The sequence below is a fragment of the Gopherus flavomarginatus genome, chromosome 2, assembly GCF_025201925.1.
Source record: "Gopherus flavomarginatus isolate rGopFla2 chromosome 2, rGopFla2.mat.asm, whole genome shotgun sequence".
Taxonomy (NCBI): Eukaryota; Metazoa; Chordata; order Testudines; family Testudinidae; genus Gopherus; species Gopherus flavomarginatus.
Genome location: NC_066618.1, coordinates 265010236 through 265031995, shown reverse-complemented (window position 1 = coordinate 265031995; position 21760 = coordinate 265010236). Strand labels below are relative to the sequence as shown.

The following is a 21760-nucleotide window of genomic DNA, read 5'->3' as shown; positions in this document are numbered from 1 at the left end:
AGTTATGTATATTTTTTCCAGATCTAATTCCCAACATATTTCAGTAAGTGAATTCTATCATTTTCAGCAAGTTTGCCTAACTATTAACTTCTTTCTTTAAGGTTTGATCCTTCAATGCTTTTGAATGCAATATTTCCTTTGCCTTTGAGTCTTTGTGGAATACTTTTTAAGATTAGACCACAGAGGGATAGTGTCAAACTTAAAAGCCATATGCTGTAAGCCAAACCATTTTCTTTACCTATGTCCTAAAAACACTTCTAAAAAGGAAAGCATTTTTTAAAATTCTGTTTACTGTTATCTATTGACAATTTTTTTTTAGTGGGATTTTTAATTTGTTTTGGAGGGAGGCGGAGGGGGGTGTTGCATTTCATTAAGCCCCCACAATGAAAAATCAATGAAATGACAATCATTATTACTCTGCACTGCTCTAGATGAGCTAAAAGATTTAAACACTTGTAACATGACATCAGCAACATCAGTCAAAAACAACATCAAGCGGTTTGTATAAAGGTTATTGTAGTGGGGTGGCCATCCCCACTCCTGCCCTGAAGGGCTTAAAACAGCCCTGGGACAGGGCTGTGGTAGGGGAAAACCTGGGCTGATTGGGGAAGTAGCCACAGCTGGGCCACACACCAATCAGGCCACAGCTGGCCCTATAAAGAGGCTGTGGGCCAGGAGCACAGGCAGTCTCTCTCTAGGCACAGAGAGAGAAGGGCCTGGATGCCTGGGACTTGAGTAAGGTACCAGAGTAGAGCAGTTCTGGGGAATGGGGCAAGGAAGCTGAGGAGCTCCCGCCTGGAAAACCCCAGGCTACAGGCCTAGCCAAAGGCATGAAAAGGTACAGGGGTTGCAGTGGTGCAGCCCGGGGGTAGGTGGAGGCAGCAGGTTCAACCCCCCTGCTCCCCCACCAATGACGAGTGATATGGACTGCAGTCTGCTCCAGAGTGCGGGGGCTAGATGAGGACTGGCAGTGAACACTGCGGCAAGGTGGGGATAGAGGGTGGGGATTCCCCTGGGAGGGGAGCCCAGAGAGTGGGGTACTGCCAGGGAGCAGCACCCAAGGGAGAGGGGTACCCAGGGTCTGGGAGGGACACAGGGTCAGTGACACATTGGCCTGCAGAGGCCACTCCAAGGCTGGAAAGCTAATTCCCATACCGGATCAGCAGGAAGTGCCACAGGGCTGAGTTGTGCATCACTACTGTTATGTTTGAATGGAAGCAGAATTGGAAAAAGAGACTCTGGGCAGATGGACTCACAGCCTCTAAGTTAAATACCTGTCCTTCTTTCAAAAAACGCATGATAATCTTCTTACCATTCATTACCCTAAAATTCTGGAAACGTGCAATTCACATAACTCTGGGTTAGAGAGCTGGTGATGCAAAACAACTTTGGTACTACATGGAATGCTCAGATCTCCTGCAAGTGGCCTGGGTATGAAGCATTGAGACTACAGTGGTTTCATGGATCAGTGATCTTCTGAAGATGGCGAACAAGAACTAGGACCGGGATTTTCAAAGAAATCTATGGGATCCTTGAAAACCAAAGGGAGTTGGATGCCTAATTTCTCTGGGCTCCATTGAAAATCCCAGACCAAGTGTCCATGCCGAACTTCTTAGTGATTTTGATACTGTTGAGCACAAGGTATTTGCTGAAACTATTGCAAAACATGGCAAGAATGGATGGAGTAGTTCTTGAGTAACATAGTTCTTTCCTCTGAGGTCTCAGGGTGTAGAATTGGAGCAATCTCATGTGAGGTATCACACAATTCTGCTGTCTCCCTTCCTGATCAATGTGTATATTGGGTAGTTAAGAGAAGACAATGAAGTGGAATGGACTTTACTTGCATCTTTACTATGTGGATGTCACTCAGCAGTTCATCTCCAAACTTGGCTAGAGCAGTTGATGGTGTTATGTAGTATCTGGCCAGGACCAAGACTTGGATGAGGCAACTTACACAGGACCCACCAGCTTCTGGATCACAGATTGGCAACTTTTGGCATGCAGCCCATAAGGGAAATCCGCTGGCAGTTCACCAGTCCAGGCCAATCGGGCTGTGGGCAGTGCTGTGGGCCAAGCGGTGTACTGGCTGCCGCTTCCCGCAGTCCCCGTTGGCCTGGAATGGTGAACTGTGGCCAGTGGGAGCTGCGATTGGCTGAACCTGCGGACGCTGCAGGTAAACAAACTGTCCTCGCCTGCCATTGGATTTCCCTGACGTGCCAAAGGTTGCTGATCCCTGTTTTGGATTATCAGGCAATAGCAGAAGGCAAAAGTGTTCCTGATCATGTGTGCTTGACTAACATGTTGCAAACTTGTGTTTCAGGTTCAAAATTTATATCAGTGATCTGCTATTTTGTCAACTCAGGTTTGGATTACTGTAATGCATGCCACAGGAGCTACTTCTTAGGACTGCTCTGAAACCATAGAACATGATGGTCCATTCATTAAAGGGTGTTTCTTAGAGAAGGTGTGTTATCCTTGTTGATCTTCACTGATTTTTCAATCCATTTCTGGTTTTAATTTGTAAAGTCTTAACTGGGTTGGATCTTTGGTTACCTTTGAGTTTCCATCTCTTTTCCTATTTTAACATGACAATTGAGATCATCTTAGGCACTCAATATCTTAGTTAAATTGGGAGAATGCTAGGGGTGTGGGAGAGGTGCATTTTCAGTTAGGGGTCCTCAACTGTGAAATCAGATTCTCATATCAGTTTGCTAAACTGAGAATTCGTTTACTTTCAGGTTATACTGAAATGTCCATTTGTTCCCTCGGCCTTTTCCTTAGGGATAGGAGTAAGCTGATGGGTTAAGTATCAGAGGGGTAGCCATGTTAGTCTGGATCTGTAAAAGCAGCAAAGAATCCTGTGGCACCTTATAGACTAACAGATGTTTTGGAGCATGAGCTTTTGTGGGTGAATACCCACTTCCTCAGATGCATGTAGTGGAAATTTCCAGGGGCAGGTATATATATGCTAGCAAGCAAGCTAGAGATAACGAGGTCAGTTCAATCAGGGAGGATGAGGCCCTGTTCTAGCAGTTGAGGTGTGAAAACCAAGAGAGGAGAAACTGGTTCTGTAGTTGGCAAGCCATTCACAGTCTTTGTTCAATCCTGAGCTCATGGTGTCAAATTTGCAGATGAACTGAAGCTCAGCCTGATGGGTTAAGGTGTGATAATGTTCTAATTGTGGCTTGATCTCATGGATTTGAGAACCAACTGAGTTGGTTTTATTTTTGTTTTGTTTTTCTATCTCAGGTGTTTTGGACTGGATGTAGATGCATCCACAGCAGTGGATGAGACCATTTGTTAAAAATTGCAATACATACATAAAATACAGTCAACTACTGTTGTCTGCATGATGACTCCATGGCCTTGGACTGGCTAATATTCCATTGTAACTCAATGACCTTGCCTAATAAGTAATTTACATTATGATGATGATTATGCTTACATTTATTTTTAATTATTTATAATATAATAATTTTAGGAAGAGAAGTGGCATTTCTTGAGGGAAATCTAGCTGAAGTTCTACACCATATCTTAAAAACAAAGTAAGGAGTGGATGTCACTCAGCAAGGAAAAAATGAGATGGAACACCTGGATACCCAGAGAAGAAGAGTTTTTCTACCTGAGTTAAATTCAACCCTTTTTGTGTCTTTATTTTTATTAATAACAGCATTTAAAATAGAATCAGTGCTGTATTAATTATAAAGTTGCCATAGTGGCTGTTTATGAAATGATCAAGACCATCTTGATTTTATAAAATTAACTGTTTGGATTAATTATATTTTAATAACTATATAAATAAAACATCAAACCTCTATTTAAAAATACTGTAGAGGTCTTTTACTATAGACAATTGTAATCTATAAATACAAATCTAAATTTTACAAAAGAGATATAAATATGATTGAATTTGTGTATGATGTTTGAATGTAGACTAAATTGTTGTTGTTAATGAGTTACCAATTCTCTCAACTTTTCTCACACTTTTGAGCTGACTAGATGTAGTCTCAGAATTGTGCAAATTTTCAGATGTCCCTCCTAAATTTTGGAGGGACAACAGTGACTTAGTCTTCAGTTCAGCAAAGAACTCAAGCATGTGCTTAATCACACTGAAATCAATGCAACTACTTGTGCTTAAAGTTAAGCATATACTTAAGCATTTTGCTGGATCAGAACCTTAAAATAATACAACTGAGAAAATTACACTGCCCTTTTAACAATAAAATTACTTGAAAATCCTAGATATGTGAAGCATATTGAAATTAAAGGGGAAACCACCTAACTCACCTATATTGTTGGTATTTTCCCCCACTCCTCCATACCAATAAACATGTTTCCAGGTAACATTTGTACTTAAAATACAGAAAATAGTTCATGTAGTGCTAAAATAACATTTAACTTTTCAAACCACGAAGCCTGATTGCTCCAAATGTAAACAACTACTCCATGAAATGCATTGCAAATCTCAGTATCATGATTCTTGGCCAATTCATAATTCTACAGTACACTGCTCACAAAATGTTATATTACTAAAACTTATCTATTTCTACTATATAAATGAAAATACCTTTCAGGAGTATGGGTAGTGTCGTCATAATATGTATTAGGCACTCTTCTCTCCTGCCTAGTCCTCCTGAATATGAAATAAATAGCACAGATATTTTAGACATTTTAATAGTGCCTTATAACTGAGTGTTTTTCCTTGTTGTATCATAGAGCTGATGTACATACAATATGCTAGTCCACTTCCTGTACAGCAATAGCTACTAAAAACAAATATTCAAAGCCAAATTAATTAATTTTTTTCACATTCAATTAGTATTCAGCCATGATTATTAATGTATTCAGGCCTTGTGAGCTATACAAAGGTTTTTCCTATCAGCTCAGTCATATCAGCATGTAATGGTGTTTAAGCAGGTGAGTATTTCAGCAAAAATAAGATATGGATGGGTGCTGTAAAATTCCATGATTGCTAACAGAAATCAAAAGTTCATTTCCTTACGGGAAAGTGGAGCAATAAAATAGCTGAATGGATGAGAAATACATTTCTTGTACCTACACGCATAAATCAGCTTCCATTGTTCTCCAAGCACAATCCCTTCAATGTAAACAAAAAGGATGAAAATAAAAGGGTCATGAAGGCATTAAAAGAATAAAATCCAATGTGGTTTCTTAAGTGATGAAGCTGGGCTTTGAGATGCCAGATGAGAAGGGAAGCATTCAAAAGAGTCCACCCAAAACTCAAGTTTGATATGAGTGTGACTAGTGAATATTGGCATAGCTAGACTAGATACACAAAATGTTTTCCTTTTAAAATGAATTTGTAATAAAAATGTTGAGACCATTATGCTATACTTTTGAGTTCTTCTGAGTCTATTTAAAGGGAGTGACTGTGGAAGTGTGAACTGTGATCTGAACCAAAATCACTGTATTGAGTTTGTGAATAAGGAAAGCAATGTAGGAGGAAAGCAGCTGAACAATTTCCCAAGTGTTTATAAAAGGGCAGGTAAAACTCTAAAAGGCCAGCTGACTTTGATCTGAGTAGAAATTAGGTGCTATGTGGTAAACTGGGGTACCAACTAGTGCAACCATCTGGGCTATTACATTAAAAGAGGTCAACTACAAGTTAGAAACCAGGAGTTCATGAATTAACACAGTATCCTGGTATTAATGGGTTCCAAGCAAAAGACAACCTGCAGTAATAGCAAACTGCCATAAAGAATGGCTATTGAAAGATCTAAGACAGTTTGATGTGGCATAGGTTCCCTTTTTGTCTGTGAACAAAGATCCTGAGAGCTATACATGAAGTCAAAGTAGATTTTTACTCTGAAGACACAGGTGGACTCAAATGGCAGCTAAGTCACTGAAAGACGTAAAGAAAGCTGAAATGGTTAGAGAGCAAATTAAATGATTATCAGGAGAGTTATGAAAAGCTGCAAACCTGTATGGAATGGAGACATAATATAAAGGATGGCTGAAGAATACAACATCTAGAAAAACTAGAAGCTAAAGGAAGAGCAAAAGAGGAACACGCAGGCAGCCATCTCAAACTGATATCAACAACAGCTAGTCTAATTGACAAGAAAGGAGATTCCAATGAGGAGAGCCCACGGGAGGTAAGTAGCTGGCCCTGAATGATTAACACCAAGCACTGCACGGCAACCATCAAATAGACAGAAGCAGCTAGTAATCCTGATTAATGAGTTCCTAGTGAAAAATATGCTACAAGATACCTTTGGGCCAGATAAAACCAGGACTGCCTGCCTTTTCCTGGAAGTCAGTACAAAATATAGTATAAAATAATGCTTGATATCCTTATGAACTGTGGAGAATTCCCAGTGATTGTAATCCATGTGAGAATAAATGACACCTGTGAGGAAATATTTAGTATAATGAAGAATGACTTCAGGAACTGAATTTGGAATTGATGTAGCTTGTCTTCTCAGACATTCAGCGTTAAGTGAAAGAGGTATGAAACTAATAGTAAGACTAACAGTATAAAAAAAGTGGTATTTGGATTTAAGGAACAGTTCTTGAGGAGAGGCAATTGTATGAATTAGCCAGTCTTCATGTGGGCTGTAAATTGGATTCAGACATGGTAGTGCTTGTTAGACAGGTGTTAAACTAAATATGAGAAGAGCGGGAAAGATTTTGCATAACTGATTAACTTTTTCATGTACTCCCAAAACACAAACTCAAAACAAGAAAGATTTAAACTATTTTGATTTTTTTAACAAATACTGAAGAATAAGATAAGTACTGTGCATTAATTAGCACTCAAGTGTCTATGAACAACTGTCAGAATACGGAAGAAAAACAAGAACAAATAGGACAAATGATGGAGACTATTAAATTTAAATTTAACTAAAACTTGGTGAGATGATTCTCATAACTGGAATGTCAACATAGATAGATAATACCACTTGGATTGAAGAGATCAAAACATTCCTTAAATCTGAAGGCACTCTGAACCTCAATAGGCCATTTTGATAGTTGAATTTAGCCTGCACAGGGCTATTTTTGCTTTACTAGATTTCTTTTCTGACTCCAGCTGAAGTTTGTTACAACTACTCAGGGCTTTGAGCAAAGTTTCAAACTATCCCACAATTCACATATGGGTTTTCAGTTATACATACTTTCATTATCTAGCATTACTGTTCAAAATTTTTCTCTTTTAGGTGACTAGTACAGGTGCTAAAATGAGAACTCTCAGAGTGAGATCCTGAGCTAGTATAAATTGGTATAGCTCCATTCTTCAGTTATGTTGATTTATACCATCTGAAGATCTGGCCCACAGTTTGAAATCAGACTCAGACAAACCAGGGTAACTGCTTTTTTATTATGTAAAAATTAACTAATGAATTAAGATAGCTATTTTAATTTATTTTCATGCTTTCAAGAAATGCTTTATATATGCAACAATTTGGTTGAATTGTCTCTGTCTTCTTGAATCACAAGACTGTGATTCAGATCTGGAGCCAGATCCTCATCTGTTATACATCAGCGTAGCTCCAGTGACTTTAATGGAGCTATGCAGAATTATACCAGTGGAGGATCTGGCCCCAGAAATATATTTCCTGCTCTGCTGTGAAATTGTTATGTGATCTCTGGCAAGCTGCATACTCTCTTTCTCTCTGTGCCTTTGTTTCCCCATTTGTAAACTGGGAATAATCACACACAGAGAAATGTTGTGAGGCTTGAATTATATTTGTAAGCAATCTTGAGGGCTTCAGATTGAAGGTACTTTGGAAGTTGTAATCTGATTGCTATTTTTTCTTTTTGGTTACACAGCAGTGACTGAGGTACCTTTTGAATATTCTGTGTAATTTGGAGATAATAGAGTGTCTGTTGCTTAACTTCTTTACAAGTTGATCTAAACAGCAAAAAGCACTATTTCTTCATATTAAATGCCAGAATCATACCTATAAAGCAACATAACTTCAATGCAAAAGTTTCACCTGAGTCCGAAAGGCTGTAAGGGAGCCCTTTAAAATATAGCTGTGGAGGATTTAATGAACAAGATTGCTTTAGGCTAACAAGTAAAATAGAAGATTGAAGCCGAGAAGAATGCATCTGGATCATCTGTTTATGATTAGGGGGGAACTAATAGAGAATGTGGGAATAATGAGGAAGCTTAATACCACTGGCTGTTAATTACGTGCATACACCATAATAATCAACGGGTTCAAAGGCTACAGAAGTACAACACCTACTTAGATAATCAGCACAGCAGATTTGAGAAATTAAGAAATCTAGTGAGTAAATGGCAATGGGAGGATGTAAAATGCAACAGTGGGGAAGAATACTAAAAGACTTCATCAAGATACAACAGGGCATAATAACCCACAATTCCTATGAAGAATCCAAAGTACAAAATGTGGCTAACTTGGTTTCAAGAAGGACTGCTCAGTGCTCTGAGGTTAAAAAAAACAACAACTCTACTTGTAACAGCTTACATACTCTGCTGTATAAATCTCTCTAAACTCTGATTAACCCACTTTATGTTCTCTAGGAGCTTTACCAAAATTCCCAGATAAAAATCTGCATATAAATCCAAAATCTTTTTTTAAAAAGGAACCATAGTCCGCATATTAGGCAAAATAAACTGTAAGAAGCTTGCCAAGTAATAGCTATTTTTATACACACAAACACTATTAAAGGAAGAAAACATTATAAAGGAAATAAAGTCGCTATATTAAAAATTCATGATCATTCAAAATTTTTGTGAAGGAGTCAGATTCTAATCTCAGATGTACAGGGCATATTGCCATTTATATGAATACATATTCTGTTTTGTTCCTGAGCAAGAACAGATATTTAGTTGCACAGTGAAATTGCTTTATTAGTGTCATGCTACCTACAAACAGAATACAAGACTTTTTTCTGTCAGGACAATGATCCCCAAGAACATTTCTATGCAAAGAACAACCTGCTCTACTTGCTTTAACTTGTACACCCAACAATAACAGCTAATCTACAAACTTAACTGTGAAATTTTAAGCAACTTAACAATACATATCTTTTGCTCTTGCACCTACAAGTGCAAGTCTTATCATTATCACAACTACTGTACACCACAGACAAGACACCATAACTTACACTCTTTCCCCCTTTCATGCTTCTGCACACACTCCTTTACCAGATTACCTCCCCCACCCTGCACCTACGTGAGGAGTTGTGAATGCCTGGTGTAGTAATTGGTCTGGCTTGGAGACTGTCATAAACAGATGGTTAAGGGTTAATGTCTCTCTTACCTGTAAAGGGTTAAGAACCTCAGTAAACCTGGCTGACACCTGACCAGAGGAACCAATGGGGGGACAAGATACTTTCAAATCTTGGTGGACGGAAGTCTTTGTTTGTGCTGTTTGTTTTGTTCGTTGTTCGCTCTTGGGGCTAAGAGGGACCAGATGTGCAACCCAGGTTTCTCCAATCTTTCTGAAACAGTCTCTCATGTTCAAAATAGTAAGTACTAGCTGGAAAAGGTGGATTAGTCTTATGTTTGTTTTCTTAACTTGCAGATGTGTATTTTGCTGGAAGGAGTTTTACCTCTGTTTGCTGTAACTTGGAATATCAGGCTAGGGGGGAGGGAGTCCCTCTAGGCTATATAAATCTGACTACCCTGTAAACATTTTCCATCCTAATTTTACAGAGATAATTTTTACTTTTTCTTTCTTTAATTAAAAGCTTTCTTTTTTAAGGACCTGATTGATTTTCTTCCCCTTGTTTAAGACCCAAGGGGATTGGGTCTGAACTCACCAGGGATTGGTGGGGGAAAAGGTGTGGGAGGGAAGGTTAATTCCTCTCTGTTTTAAGATCCAAGGAGTTTGGATCAGTGGAGCCTCTCAGGGTAGCCCAGGGAAGGGAAAGTCTGGGAGGGGGAGAGGAGGGGGGATGGTTTAGTTCTCCTGGTTTTAAGACCCAAGAGGTTTGGGTTTTGGGTTCCCCAGGGAAGGTTTTCGGGGAATAGAAAGTGTGCCAAACACTATATTTTGGCTGGTGGTGGCGCTATCAGATCTAAGCTAGAAATTAAGCTTAAAAGTGTCCATGCAGGTCCCCACTTTTGGACGCTAAAGTTCAAACTGGGGGAAAAATACCTTGACAGAGACCATAGGTTGGTAAAATGGTAAAGTGATCCAGTTAAAATGGATGATGGAAGACTGGCATCCCCAGAGGGGACAGAGTTCATACTGCGGTGCACTGCTGTGATGACAGAGAGGGACAGTCTCCTCTGCTCTGAGTTCCAATTGTCCATGCCACAGTAGCTAGTGGTAACCAAGAGGAGCAGGCTTGCAGCCCTGGCAGGACTATTTGGTGCAGTGTTTTTTGAGACAAATGAACCATTGTATCATATATATTAATAATATAATCTGCTTGAGGCTAACAATCATCATGGAAAGTTTTAGCCGAAATGGTCTGGCAAAGTTATAACCACCTGAAAACAGAATCTTGTAATAGAAAGTGTTAGGAAAGTCTTAGCATGTGTGCAACATGCCTCAAATGGCATGTGATCAGGATTCATCACTGAATTTGGTCCACTGGTTGGATCATTAGCTTCCCCAGTCAGGGACAGGCACTGACGGGGAGTGTGACATGAACGCATGCAGCACTGCCTTGAGAAGTCTGTCTGCGCAGTTATGGCAGAATTAACCAACTATTAATTCACTTGGAGAATGTGGCACAAGCCACAAAAACAACAAAATCTATGGGGATGATTTATTAATCATTCAATTTAGAATAGCCAAACTCTACTGTAGGTAGTTTCCTAGGTAACAGCATTTCAGGGTGTTCAGTCTCATAACTCATAGACTTTAAAGCCAGAAGGAACCATCATGATCAACTAGTCCGACCGCCTGCACATTTTAGGCCACAGAACCTCTCCCACTCACTCTCTCCTGTAATAGAGCCATAACCTCTGGATGAGTTACTGAACTGCTCAGATCATGATTTAAAGACATAAAGTTACAGATAATCCACCTTTTCCACTAGTTTAAACCTGCAAGTGACCCGTGCCCCATGCTACAGAGGAAGGCGAAACCCCGCCCCCACGGTCTCTGCAATCTGATCTGGGGGAAATTCCTTCCCAGCCCCAAATATGGTGATCAGTTAGATCCTGAGCACGTGGGCAAGACGCACCAGCCAGATACCTGGGAAAGAATTCTCTGCAGTAACTCAGAGTTCTCCCCACCTATTGTCCCATCACCGGCCAATTAAGTTTTACATTATCAGGCAGGCAGGCAGAGCTTGTCAAGCTGTCCTGACATGGAAGGGTCCTGAGAGGAATTGTCATGCCAAGGAAATGTATGAGAAGCAATATTTGAACAAGGTGCCTTTGAGATTTGAAGAGTTCTGTGGAACTGTAAAAATTCTGGCTACCAATTTATTTTTGTTTTTATCTCTGAAGCCAATTCTACAGCTAGTAACGAGATTTGATTTTATGCTGTTTTAATACAAAACAAAGCTTTAAAAATGCTATGACGATTTGTCCTTCTGATTGAGTGAGACCAAGATGGCAACCATGAGCGAGTGTAATGCACTTCTTCCTGCAATGGACAAGTGCAGAAGAGCTACATATCAGCTCCTCCTTTAAAGAAATGGCAATATCTACCATTAAGTATACTAAATGAGATTAGACTCTGGCCTTAATAATTTGATAGCATGTTGGAGTGATATCTTCATATTGTAGCATTCCTACAAAACCATTCGGACTTTTTTTTATACATTTAGTGTTTTGTAGAAAGAACTGTATGCTAATAATCCGTTCCGAATGCAGCGCCATACTAGCACTTCTTGTTACTTACTACAAGATAATGCAAAATATGCTATGTGAATTTAAAGTGTAATCGCTATTCTACATAAATCCCCGTGTTAACTCTTATTCTGCACAGAGTGTTTTTTCTTTTTCTTTTTTTTTTTTGCAGTTTAGCTTAATCCACTTCCAAATGCACTAGCTATGTCAGGCTATTTCTCCATGTAGACAAGCCTTAGAGGCAACTATATTCCACATGTAATATTTTATATTAATTGATATTGGTTAAATAATAAATTAGCTACTATGGGCTAAACTTCTTTCTGCCTCATCTTTTCCATCTATAAAACAGACTGAATAATGTTCCCTACTACAGATGGGTGTTGTGAAACTAAATTAATTAATGCATGTGAGGTACTCATAAACTATTGAATGAGAACTTTAGAAATACCAATAATTAAAATGAATGAATAATAAATACATACTTTACAAGTATTAAAAATAATCTCTGCCAGAATTTTTCAAACAAACAAAGAATTTTCACGAATTTAACCTTTGTCTCCAATGGGAGCAGGGTTAGGACAGCAATGAGCACTTTTAAAAATCCCAACCAAAAATTTATGAGCTATTAAAAACCTCATATTTATTAATACACTCTGTTTTCTAAATATGGCTGTTCCTTTTAGCAAACCATTCAGTTTTTCTTAGTATTTAAAGATATAAATATACTTCTAATTAGTAAATCTTAGATTAATATCTTTGCCAAATAATAACAGTATATTGTACCGTATCTTTATTGTATAAATGTACTGCTGAAAAAGTACATTGTTTAGTTCTGAACCTGAATGGATTACTGCCTACCTAAGTATAAATGGGAGATTAAATAATATACTCCACAACAATTATACCTCTCAAGATCATAGTAAGCACCCTCAGAATAAGTACGACACATCTTACGGGAATGGAGTAATCCGATTGCATCTTCACAAAAGAGAGGATACATTTTGTGATCCTTGCTGCCAAAACAAAGGGTGAACACAATGAAAAGCAACACAAAGATGAATGAGGACAAACAAACATGAAAAGCAGGAACTTTCAGCAAATGAGGTAATCATCGGAAACAGAACTGAGCTTATACAAATTGAAATGAGAAACAAATCATTGGTCAACTTAGAAAAATTACTGGAAATAAAAATATATAAGATAAATTAACATGCAAGTGATAATATAAAAATATACACCTCTACCTCGATATAACGCTGTCCTTGGGAGCCAAAAAATCTTCCCGTGTTATAGGGGAAACCGTGTTATATTGAACTTGCTTTGATCCACCGAAGTGCACAGCCCCGTCCCCCTGGAGCACTGCTTTACCGTGTTACATCCAAATTCATGTTATATCAGGTGGCGTTATATTGAGGTAGTGATGTAATTATCACACTTAGGGTTTGTCTGTCGTAACCCTAGAGTGAAAAGGGTTATACAGTTTAAATACTGTATGTGGCAGATATATTTCCATTAAGTGTTTATGTTGATTGATTTTAAATGGTTGTCTTTAATAACTTTATTGAAGAGAGACCACTGCAACTGTAAAAATGTAGTTTCATTTTTATGTGGTACCAATTATAGACTTTTGGGGCTGAAAATGTAAAAAAATACGTCTTACAAAAACATTATCCTATTCATTTGTCTGCCAACTAATAATCCAGACACCAATTTTTTCTAAAAATACATTATTTATTTGGGTACTAAGCACAGTTCTTCAGAATTTTATCTTCTACCACTATACAATGTAGGTACACACAGGTACATGCATTTATTCACACCAAGGAAAATATATACCTGGCATCTCTGTGGTGGTGGTCAAAGGACTGAGTATATCGAGAGCGAGGTAGTGTGAGACAATGACTGAAAGCATGGCAGAAACAAAAATACAGATATGAGACAATAAAACAAAGAGGGAATAATTTACATCACACAACAGAAACATGAAGGTCAGATGGCTTGTGGACAGAGCACCCATAAAAATATTGCCTGGAAGTACTGAAATAATTACCTACTCTTAAATCTGAAATATCAAAACTAGGTAAAATACTTCTACATTTTCAAGGAAGAGTTATTAATATTTTGAGAAAACTAGGTTACTTTCCTATAACGAAAGTTTTCAATTTGTTTTCTTGACAGATTCCTCCATATAACTGGAGCATGCATAGCATGGCTACGTGGGACTCCATAAGATAATAAAAAATAAGGTGTTTTTTTAAAATGTTGATTGTAAGACTCTATGTGTGAGATGGAAACAAAGCATTGACTATAAATCCAAAGTCTAATGAACCATTCTCCATTTCTCAGGTAGCTTCCACTTAAGAATGAAGATTCTCATACAAACAGAGATGCCGGAAGCAAATATATAATTATAAAGGAGACAATTTCTGAAAATTCCAGTTACAGACCAATAACCCAGTTTGCACTTTCATAACATCCATCCATAGATAGCAAATCTAAGAGGCAAAAAAGTAGTACCCACTAGTATATAATGGTTTTTAAATTTCTAGTTAAAGAGAAATGAAAGAGTAGCCCTATCAAAGTAGGTGTGGTAATCTAAATTATATAGTTTTTAAAAGCTGGTCCAAAGACTATGTGGAAATCTTTTACAAATTATATGACTGGAATCTAATGAACACAGCTTCCAAAAAGGGAGACAAATCCAAGAAGCATCCACTCCTTCTAAACTCTTCCTGATTCTAATGCAGCCCAGATCTGGGTCCTGACGTTTCTCTTTGGAAAGATAATCAATAACCTGGATGACAGATTTCTTCCAAAGCTACAATGTGACTGCCTTTAACGTTTGCAGTTCACAATGTGAAAGGTTACAGTGACAAAAAAGTAAACCCTTCATTCAAATGATTCCAAGCACTGCAAGATGAGGATTCTGGGGCAGAGAACTTTAGCTATGGCTGACTTCCCTCTAGCCATAGCTACCTCCACTTCCTACTTCTCATGTGAAGCACGAGAGGAGTTGGCATTGTCTTTGAAGTAGTTATACTTTTTCTTTATCAACTTGGAAGCAGCTGGTCAAAAATAGGCTGCAAGGACATGGTCTACTTGGTCAGGGATTCCTTCCCCAGGTATCTCTTGGTTGTGGCCTTTGTACATTCCTGTACAAAATTTAACTCAATATCAGCTGCTTTGGATAGCTTCTGCAAAAACTGGAGAAAAGTAGAACCATCCTCTTTGCCATTACTATGTTGGTGTTTTTCCATAGAGAACATTAATTTAGCATCAGATGAGTTCTCCAGACCAGTGGTTCTCAAAGCCAGTCCGCTGCTTGTTCAGGGAAAGCCCCTGGCAGGCCAGGCCAGTTTGCTTACCTGCCACGTCAGCAGGTTCAGCCGATCACGGCTCCCACTGGCCGTGGTTCACCGCTCCAGGCCAATGGGGGCTGCGGAAAGTGGTGCAGGCCAAGGGATGTGCTGGCTGCCCTTTCTGCACCCCCATTGGCCTGCAGCGGCGAAGCGTGGCCAGTGGGAGCCACGATCGGCCAAACCTGCGGATGCGGCAGGTAAACCGGCCCAGCCTGCTAGGGGCTTTCCCTGAACAAGCGGTGGACTGGCTTTGAGAACCACTGCTCCAGACTAGTGCCTCTCAATTTTTCCAAACTACTACACCCTTTTCAGGAGTCTGATTTGTCTTGTGTACCCCAAAGTTTCACCTCACTTAAAAACTACTTGCTTACAAAATCAGGCATAAAAATACAAAAGTGTCACAGCACACTATTACTGTAAAATAGCTTACTTTCTCATTTTTACCATATAATTATAAAATGAATCAACTGGAATATAAATACTGTACTTACATTTCAGTGTATAGTATATAGAGCAGTACAAACAAGTCATTGTATGAAATTTTAGTTTGTACTGACTTTGCTAGTGCTTTTTAGGTAGCCTGTTGTAAAACTAGGCAAATATCTAGATGAGTTGATGTACCTGCTGGGAGACCTCTGCATACCCACAGGGGTACACATACCCAGGATTGAGAACCACTGCTCCAGACCATCAGTCCCAAGCAGCAGCTCTGGTCATCTAATCCTCAGCCTGCCCCCTCACAACCATCTGGAAGTGCCATCTGGATGGGGAGGCATAGTGTGTCACCAGACCTTTGGAAACTGGCTATACTGCAGTCTTTGGCATAAGAGGCACTGACATGAAGTCCTGAATTTCCTGTCCCAAGAGCACCAACTTTTACGACACAATCATTAGTCTTGGTGCAAAGAGCACTCTATGTTCTGAGAGACAGCCCTGTAGAGACAAGGAGAGAACAATGCCTTACTGTGGCCATCATGGCAGTTTCATAGAGAACTAGGAGCAGGCACTGACCAGAATCCTCCTCTTCCTCCTCTCTACTTTGAGCACATGGGTGGTAGGAGGGGAAATCCTTCATCCTCAGTACAAAACTGTGGATTCAAGGCCTTTCACAGGGGAATGTCTCTGACTTCTCCAATGAGCTGGGGCCCTACTATTGAGAAGCCAAATGCTTCATGGAGTCTGTATCCGACCATGTTACTCCACCTGGTACTTCAAAAAGCAAGTTGCCCATCTGATCTTATCAGAAGAGACCATGGTCTGCATTACTATAAGTAATACCTTACATTGGACTTACATGAATATCCATAGTGTTCTTCAAAGGGGATATGGAAATGCTGCTCACATTGGTGGACATCAGCAAGCAAACTTGCCGATCCTACACACCATAGTCAATTCAAAGGCAGGAGACACATGGAACATGGCTGTCCATCTTGGACACAGTTCTGCTGCACTAACATGATCAAAAGTTTCTTTCTTTCTTGACATATATTAAAAGGAAAAGTTGGGTGGTGGAAATGAACAACAAAAATCTTTCACACCAAGAATATGTAGTAGGAGTCAATGTTCCAAGAAGCCTACTAAACACAAGGTGCTGGAAAACCATAACTTAGGTGCTAGTGGGTTGATAAAAAATAAACTGGTACATTGACACACTAACAGAAATTGCATTTTTAAATAATTCAAGAAGATGCAAAAGTATGGAGGCTAGAATTGGAACATCTGGGCAGGTACAGATGCACAGAGGAAAAGCAAACAATTGAGCAAGCACCAAAAATGCGGAGGTGGAAGCTGAAGCACCAAGACACAAATGCTGAAGTGCCACAAAATGCTCTTGACAATTTAGGCAACTGACCAGACTGGCTGGAATCTAGTGAGTCAATGGCAAAGGATATCAGAGAATGTGTGGAAGAGCTGGAATGATGCAGAGGCACAGTGATGGGGAGCTCCTTTGCTGACTCCCAGTCAAGAAGAAACTCACTGGAATGTTCAGAAGGCAGCGCTGATGCCCAGCAAGGGATGATGTGCAACAGTAGCGGAGTGGCTCGTTCTCTCCCCTGCTACTACTGTCCGCAGGGGTGCAGCAGGAGTAAAACTTCCTTAAGAACTGAAGAAGAACCGCTGGTCTTAGGTAAAGTGCTAAGATTCAGGGCTGAGAATCCTCATAGATAGTATGTTTAGAGATCATTTACAGTAGAATTTTAGGGTTACAAACACCTGAATTACAAATTGACCAGCCAACCACACACTTCATTTGGAACCAGAAGTACGTAATCAGGCAGCAGCAGAGACAAAAAATAAAAAGCAAATACAGTACAGTACTGTGGTAACACACTACTAAAAATAAAGTGAAATAAGAAAAAAGATTTGGCAAAAAGGATTTGTGCTTCATTCATGTAAATTAAGATGGTTAAAAGCAGCATTGTTCTTCTGCATAGTAAAGTTTCAAAACTGTACTAAGCTACTGTTCCATTATAAACTTTTGAAAGAAGAACCATATGTTTAGAATTACAAACATTTCAGAATTATGAGCAACCTCCATTTCCAAGGTGATCGTATCTCTGAGTTTCTACTGTACTTCCACATGCTGAACAGCTGACTTTGGTAATTGCTGACAAAGAATAAGACAGGATGCTTGTAATCATTGTACCCCATGTCGAGGTTATGTATGGGTTATGACATATTGGAGAATTGTCTGAAATCAGCAAAATGAAAATCAATAAAGACAAGTGCAAAATACTGTACTTAAGAAGGAAAAATCACATGCACAGATACAAAATAGGGAATAACTGCCTAGGAAGTTGTACTGTTGACAAGGATCTGGGTGTTATAGTGGATCACAAACTGACAATGAGCCAACAATGTGACACAGTTGCAAGGAAGGCTAATATTCTGGGGTATACTAAAAGACGGTTACTCACCTTTGTAACTGTTGTTCTTCGAGATGTGTTGCTCACATCCATTCCAGTTAGGTGTGCGCGCCGCGCGTGCACGTTCGTCGGAAACTTTTTACCCTAGCAACTCCAGTGGGCCGGCAGGTCGCCCCCTGGAGTGGCGCCGCCATGGCGCTCAATATATATCCCTGCCGGCCCACCCGCTCCTCAGTTCCTTCTTGCCGGCTACTCCGACAGTAGGGAAGGAGGGTGGGTGTGGAATGGATGTGAGCAACACATCTCGAAGAACAACAGTTACAAAGGTGAGTAACCGTCTTTTCTTCTTCGAGTGATTGCTCACATCCATTCCAGTTAGGTGAATCCCAAGCCATACCTAGGCGGTGGGGTCGGAGTGAGAAGTCGCGGCATGGAGCACTGCAGATCCGAAGGCCGCATCCTCTCTAGACTGCTGGACCAGGGCGTAGTGGGAAGCAAAGGTGTGGACCGATGACCAGGTCGCCGCCCGACAGATTTCCTGGATGGGCACACGGGCGAGGAAAGCCAGCGACAATGCCTGCGCCCCGGCCCGTAGGGACGTGGGCCAAGTCATAGCAGGTCCTGATACAGGACGTTACCCATGAGGATAACCTCTGGGAGGAGATAGGAAGCCCCTTCATGCGGTCCGCTACCACCACGAAAAGCTGGGGGGATTTGCGGAAGGGCTTGGTCCTCTCCACATAGAACGCGAGAGCCCTACGGACATCAAGCGAATGGAGCTGCTGCTCCCTGCCTGAGGAGTGAGGTTTCGGGAAAAAAACCGGAAGGAATATCTCTTGGCTGATGTGGAAGGACGAGACTACCTTGGGGAGAAAGGCAGGGTGTGACCTCAGCTGCACCTTATCTTTGTGGAAGACTGTATACGGAGGGTCTACCACAAGGGCCCGGAGTTCCGACACCCGCCTAGCTGAGGTGATAGCTACTAAAAAGGCAGTCTTCCAAGAGAGGTAAAGCAGGGAGCAAGTAGCTAACGGCTCAAAAGGCGGTCCCATGAGCCGAGACAACACCAAGTTAAGATCCCAGGTTGGAGCAGGGAGTCGGACGTTAGGGTATAAACGTTCCAGTCCCTTAAGGAATCTAGACACCGTCGGGTGAGAAAAAACAGAGCGACCATCCGCACCCGGGTGAAAGGTGGAGATAGCTGCCAGGTGGACTCGCAACGACGATATCGCCAGACCCTGCTGTTTGAGGGACCAAACGTAGTCTAAGATATTGGCCACCGAAACTTCCATAGGGCGGAGATTTCTCTCCACGCACCAACAGGAGAAACGCTTCCACTTGGCCGAATATGTCGCTCTCGTGGAAGGCTTCCTGCTGCCCAAAAGCACCTCCCTCACCGGTGAGGAGCAGCGCAGCTCAGAGCCGGTCAGCCACGCAGGAACCACGCCGCTAGGTGCAGCGACTGCAGGTCCGGGTGACAGAGGGTCCCGTGCTCCTGGGTAATCAGGTCCGGGTGAAGGGGCAGGGGAACTGGGTCGGCTATGGCCAGGTCCAGCAGCATGGGGTACCAATGCTGCCTGGGCCACGCTGGGGCTACCATGATCACGCGAGCCCTGTCCCTGCGCACCTTCAGAAGGACCTTGTGAACCAGAGGAAACAGGGGAAACGCGTAGTACAAGTGGGTCGACCACGGAATAAGGAAGGCATCCGCTATCGACCCGGGCTCCCTGCCCTGAAAGGAGCAGAACGCCTGGCACTTCTTGTTCCCCCCGGACGCGAAGAGGTCCACACGGGGATAACCCCACCTCTGGAAGATGGAGAGGGCGACGTCCGGGCGAAGGGACCACTCGTGCGATAGGAAGGATCTGCTCAAGCGATCCGCCAGCGTGTTCCGTACTCCGGGGAGGAAGGAAGCCGTGAGGTGAATGGAGTGGGCTACACAAAAGACCCAGAGTCGCATCGCCTCGTGACACAGGGGAGAGGATCTGGTGCCGCCTTGCTTGTTGATATAGTACATGGTCGTCGTGTTGTCGGTAAACACCGTGACACAACGACCTTGAAGCTGATGGCAGAACGTTTGACAAGCAAGGCGGACCGCTCTCAACTCCCGCATGTTGATGTGCAACCTCACCTCCTTCGGGGACCACAGGCCCTGCGTTCTCAGGGTTCCCAGGTGGGCCCCCCAGCCTAGATCTGAGGCATCCGTTGTCAGGGACACCGAGGGCTGAGGTGGGTGGAAAGGGAGCCCCGCACACAGCACGGACTGGTCTAGCCACCAGTCGAGAGAATCTAACACCCCTTGGGGGATCGTGATCAGCATGTCTAGCGGTTGTCTTGCCGGCCGGTAATGATCGATGAGCCACAACTGGAGGGGCCTCATGCGGAGCCGAGCATAACTGGTCACAAAGGTGCAAGCTGCCATGTGGCCTAACAGGGCTAGACATGTCCGCACTGATGTCAAGGGGGCTGCCCGCAGTCGTTGAACGATCGCCGACAATGCCTGGAACCTCTGCAACGGCAGAAGAGCCCTGGCCACGGTGGCGTCCAGGACGGCCCCGATGAACTCCACCCTCTGCGTGGGGATCAGGGTGGACTTGTCCATGTTTATCAAGAGGCCCAAAGTAGCAAACAGGCCGGTGATCACGCGGACATGGCTGCAAACTTGCCGTTCCGACGTGCCCCGAATTAACCAATCGTCTAGGTAAGGGAACACGTGGATACGACTGCGTCGAAGATGTGCCACAACAACTGCCATGCATTTTGTAAATACCCTCGGGGCCGTAGAAAGGCCAAATGGGAGGACTGCAAATTGGTAGTGAAGGGGGCCCACCACGAAACGAAGGAAACGTCTGTGGTGTGGCCAAATGGCAATGTGAAAGTAAGCGTCCTGCATGTTGAGGGCGGCGTACCAGTCTCCCGGATCCAGGGATGGGATAATGGTCCCCAGGGATACCATGCGGAACTTCAACTTCACCGGGTACTTGTTGAGCTCTCGCAAGTCGAGGATAGGCCTGAGGCCTCCCTTGGCCTTGGGGATCAGAAAGTAACGGGAATAAAACCCCTTGCCTTTCTCGTTTTCCGGAACCGCCTCTATAGCTCCTTTGCTGAGGAGCGTCTGCACCTCCTGCCGAAGGAATTGCTCGTGAGAGGGGTCCCTGAAGAGGGACGAGGAAGGGGGGCGGGAAGGAGGAAATGATACAAACTGCAGGCGGTATCCCGTCTGCACCGTGCGTAAGACCCAGCGGTCCGATGTTATTTGGGTCCACGCCGGGAGGAAAAACGAAAGGCGGTTGGAAAACGGGGGGGGAGGATCCGTGGGGGAAACTGTTACTGCGCCCTCGGGCGCACCTTCAAAATGAAGGCTTGGGTCCAGGCGGGGGCTTAGAGGAGCCTTGGTTCTGCCCCCCTTGGTTCCCCGAATGCCTGCGCCTTCCATTCCTGCCACGGCGCCTATTAAGGTCCTGCCGTTGGCGGAACTGGGAATATGGCCTGCGTTGCTGTTGCTGCTGTGGCCAGAAGGGTCTGCGTTGCGTTCCCGGTGTGTGCATCCCGAGGGAGCGCATAATGACCCGATTGTCCTTTAGACTCTTAAGTCTGGGGTCTGTCTTTTCGGAAAACAGGCCCTGGCCTTCGAACGGGAGGTCCTGGATGGTATGTTGGAGCTCCGGAGGAAGGCCAGAGACCTGCAGCCAGGAGATACGGCGCATCGTTACCCCCGACGCGAGGGTGCGGGCAGCCGAGTCTGCAGCGTCCAAAGAAGCTTGCAAAGATGTACGTGCAACCTT

At 42.5% G+C, this 21760-nt stretch overlaps 1 protein-coding gene across 45 annotated transcripts in view; it reads right to left on the bottom strand.

Moving 5' to 3' along the window:
• The window catches only part of RIMS2 (regulating synaptic membrane exocytosis 2), an 885358-nt gene that overhangs the window by 253000 nt on the left and 610598 nt on the right, over positions 1–21760 (bottom strand). For 30 of the 45 annotated variants that reach the window (XM_050940560.1, XM_050940517.1, XM_050940515.1 and 27 more), the window contains one exon: positions 4568–4633. The exons of the other annotated variants lie outside the window; for them this stretch is intronic. In XM_050940560.1, the coding sequence (XP_050796517.1) occupies positions 4568–4633 (66 nt within the window). The remainder of the gene's footprint in view (positions 1–4567; positions 4634–21760) is intronic. 45 annotated transcript variants of the gene reach the window in all.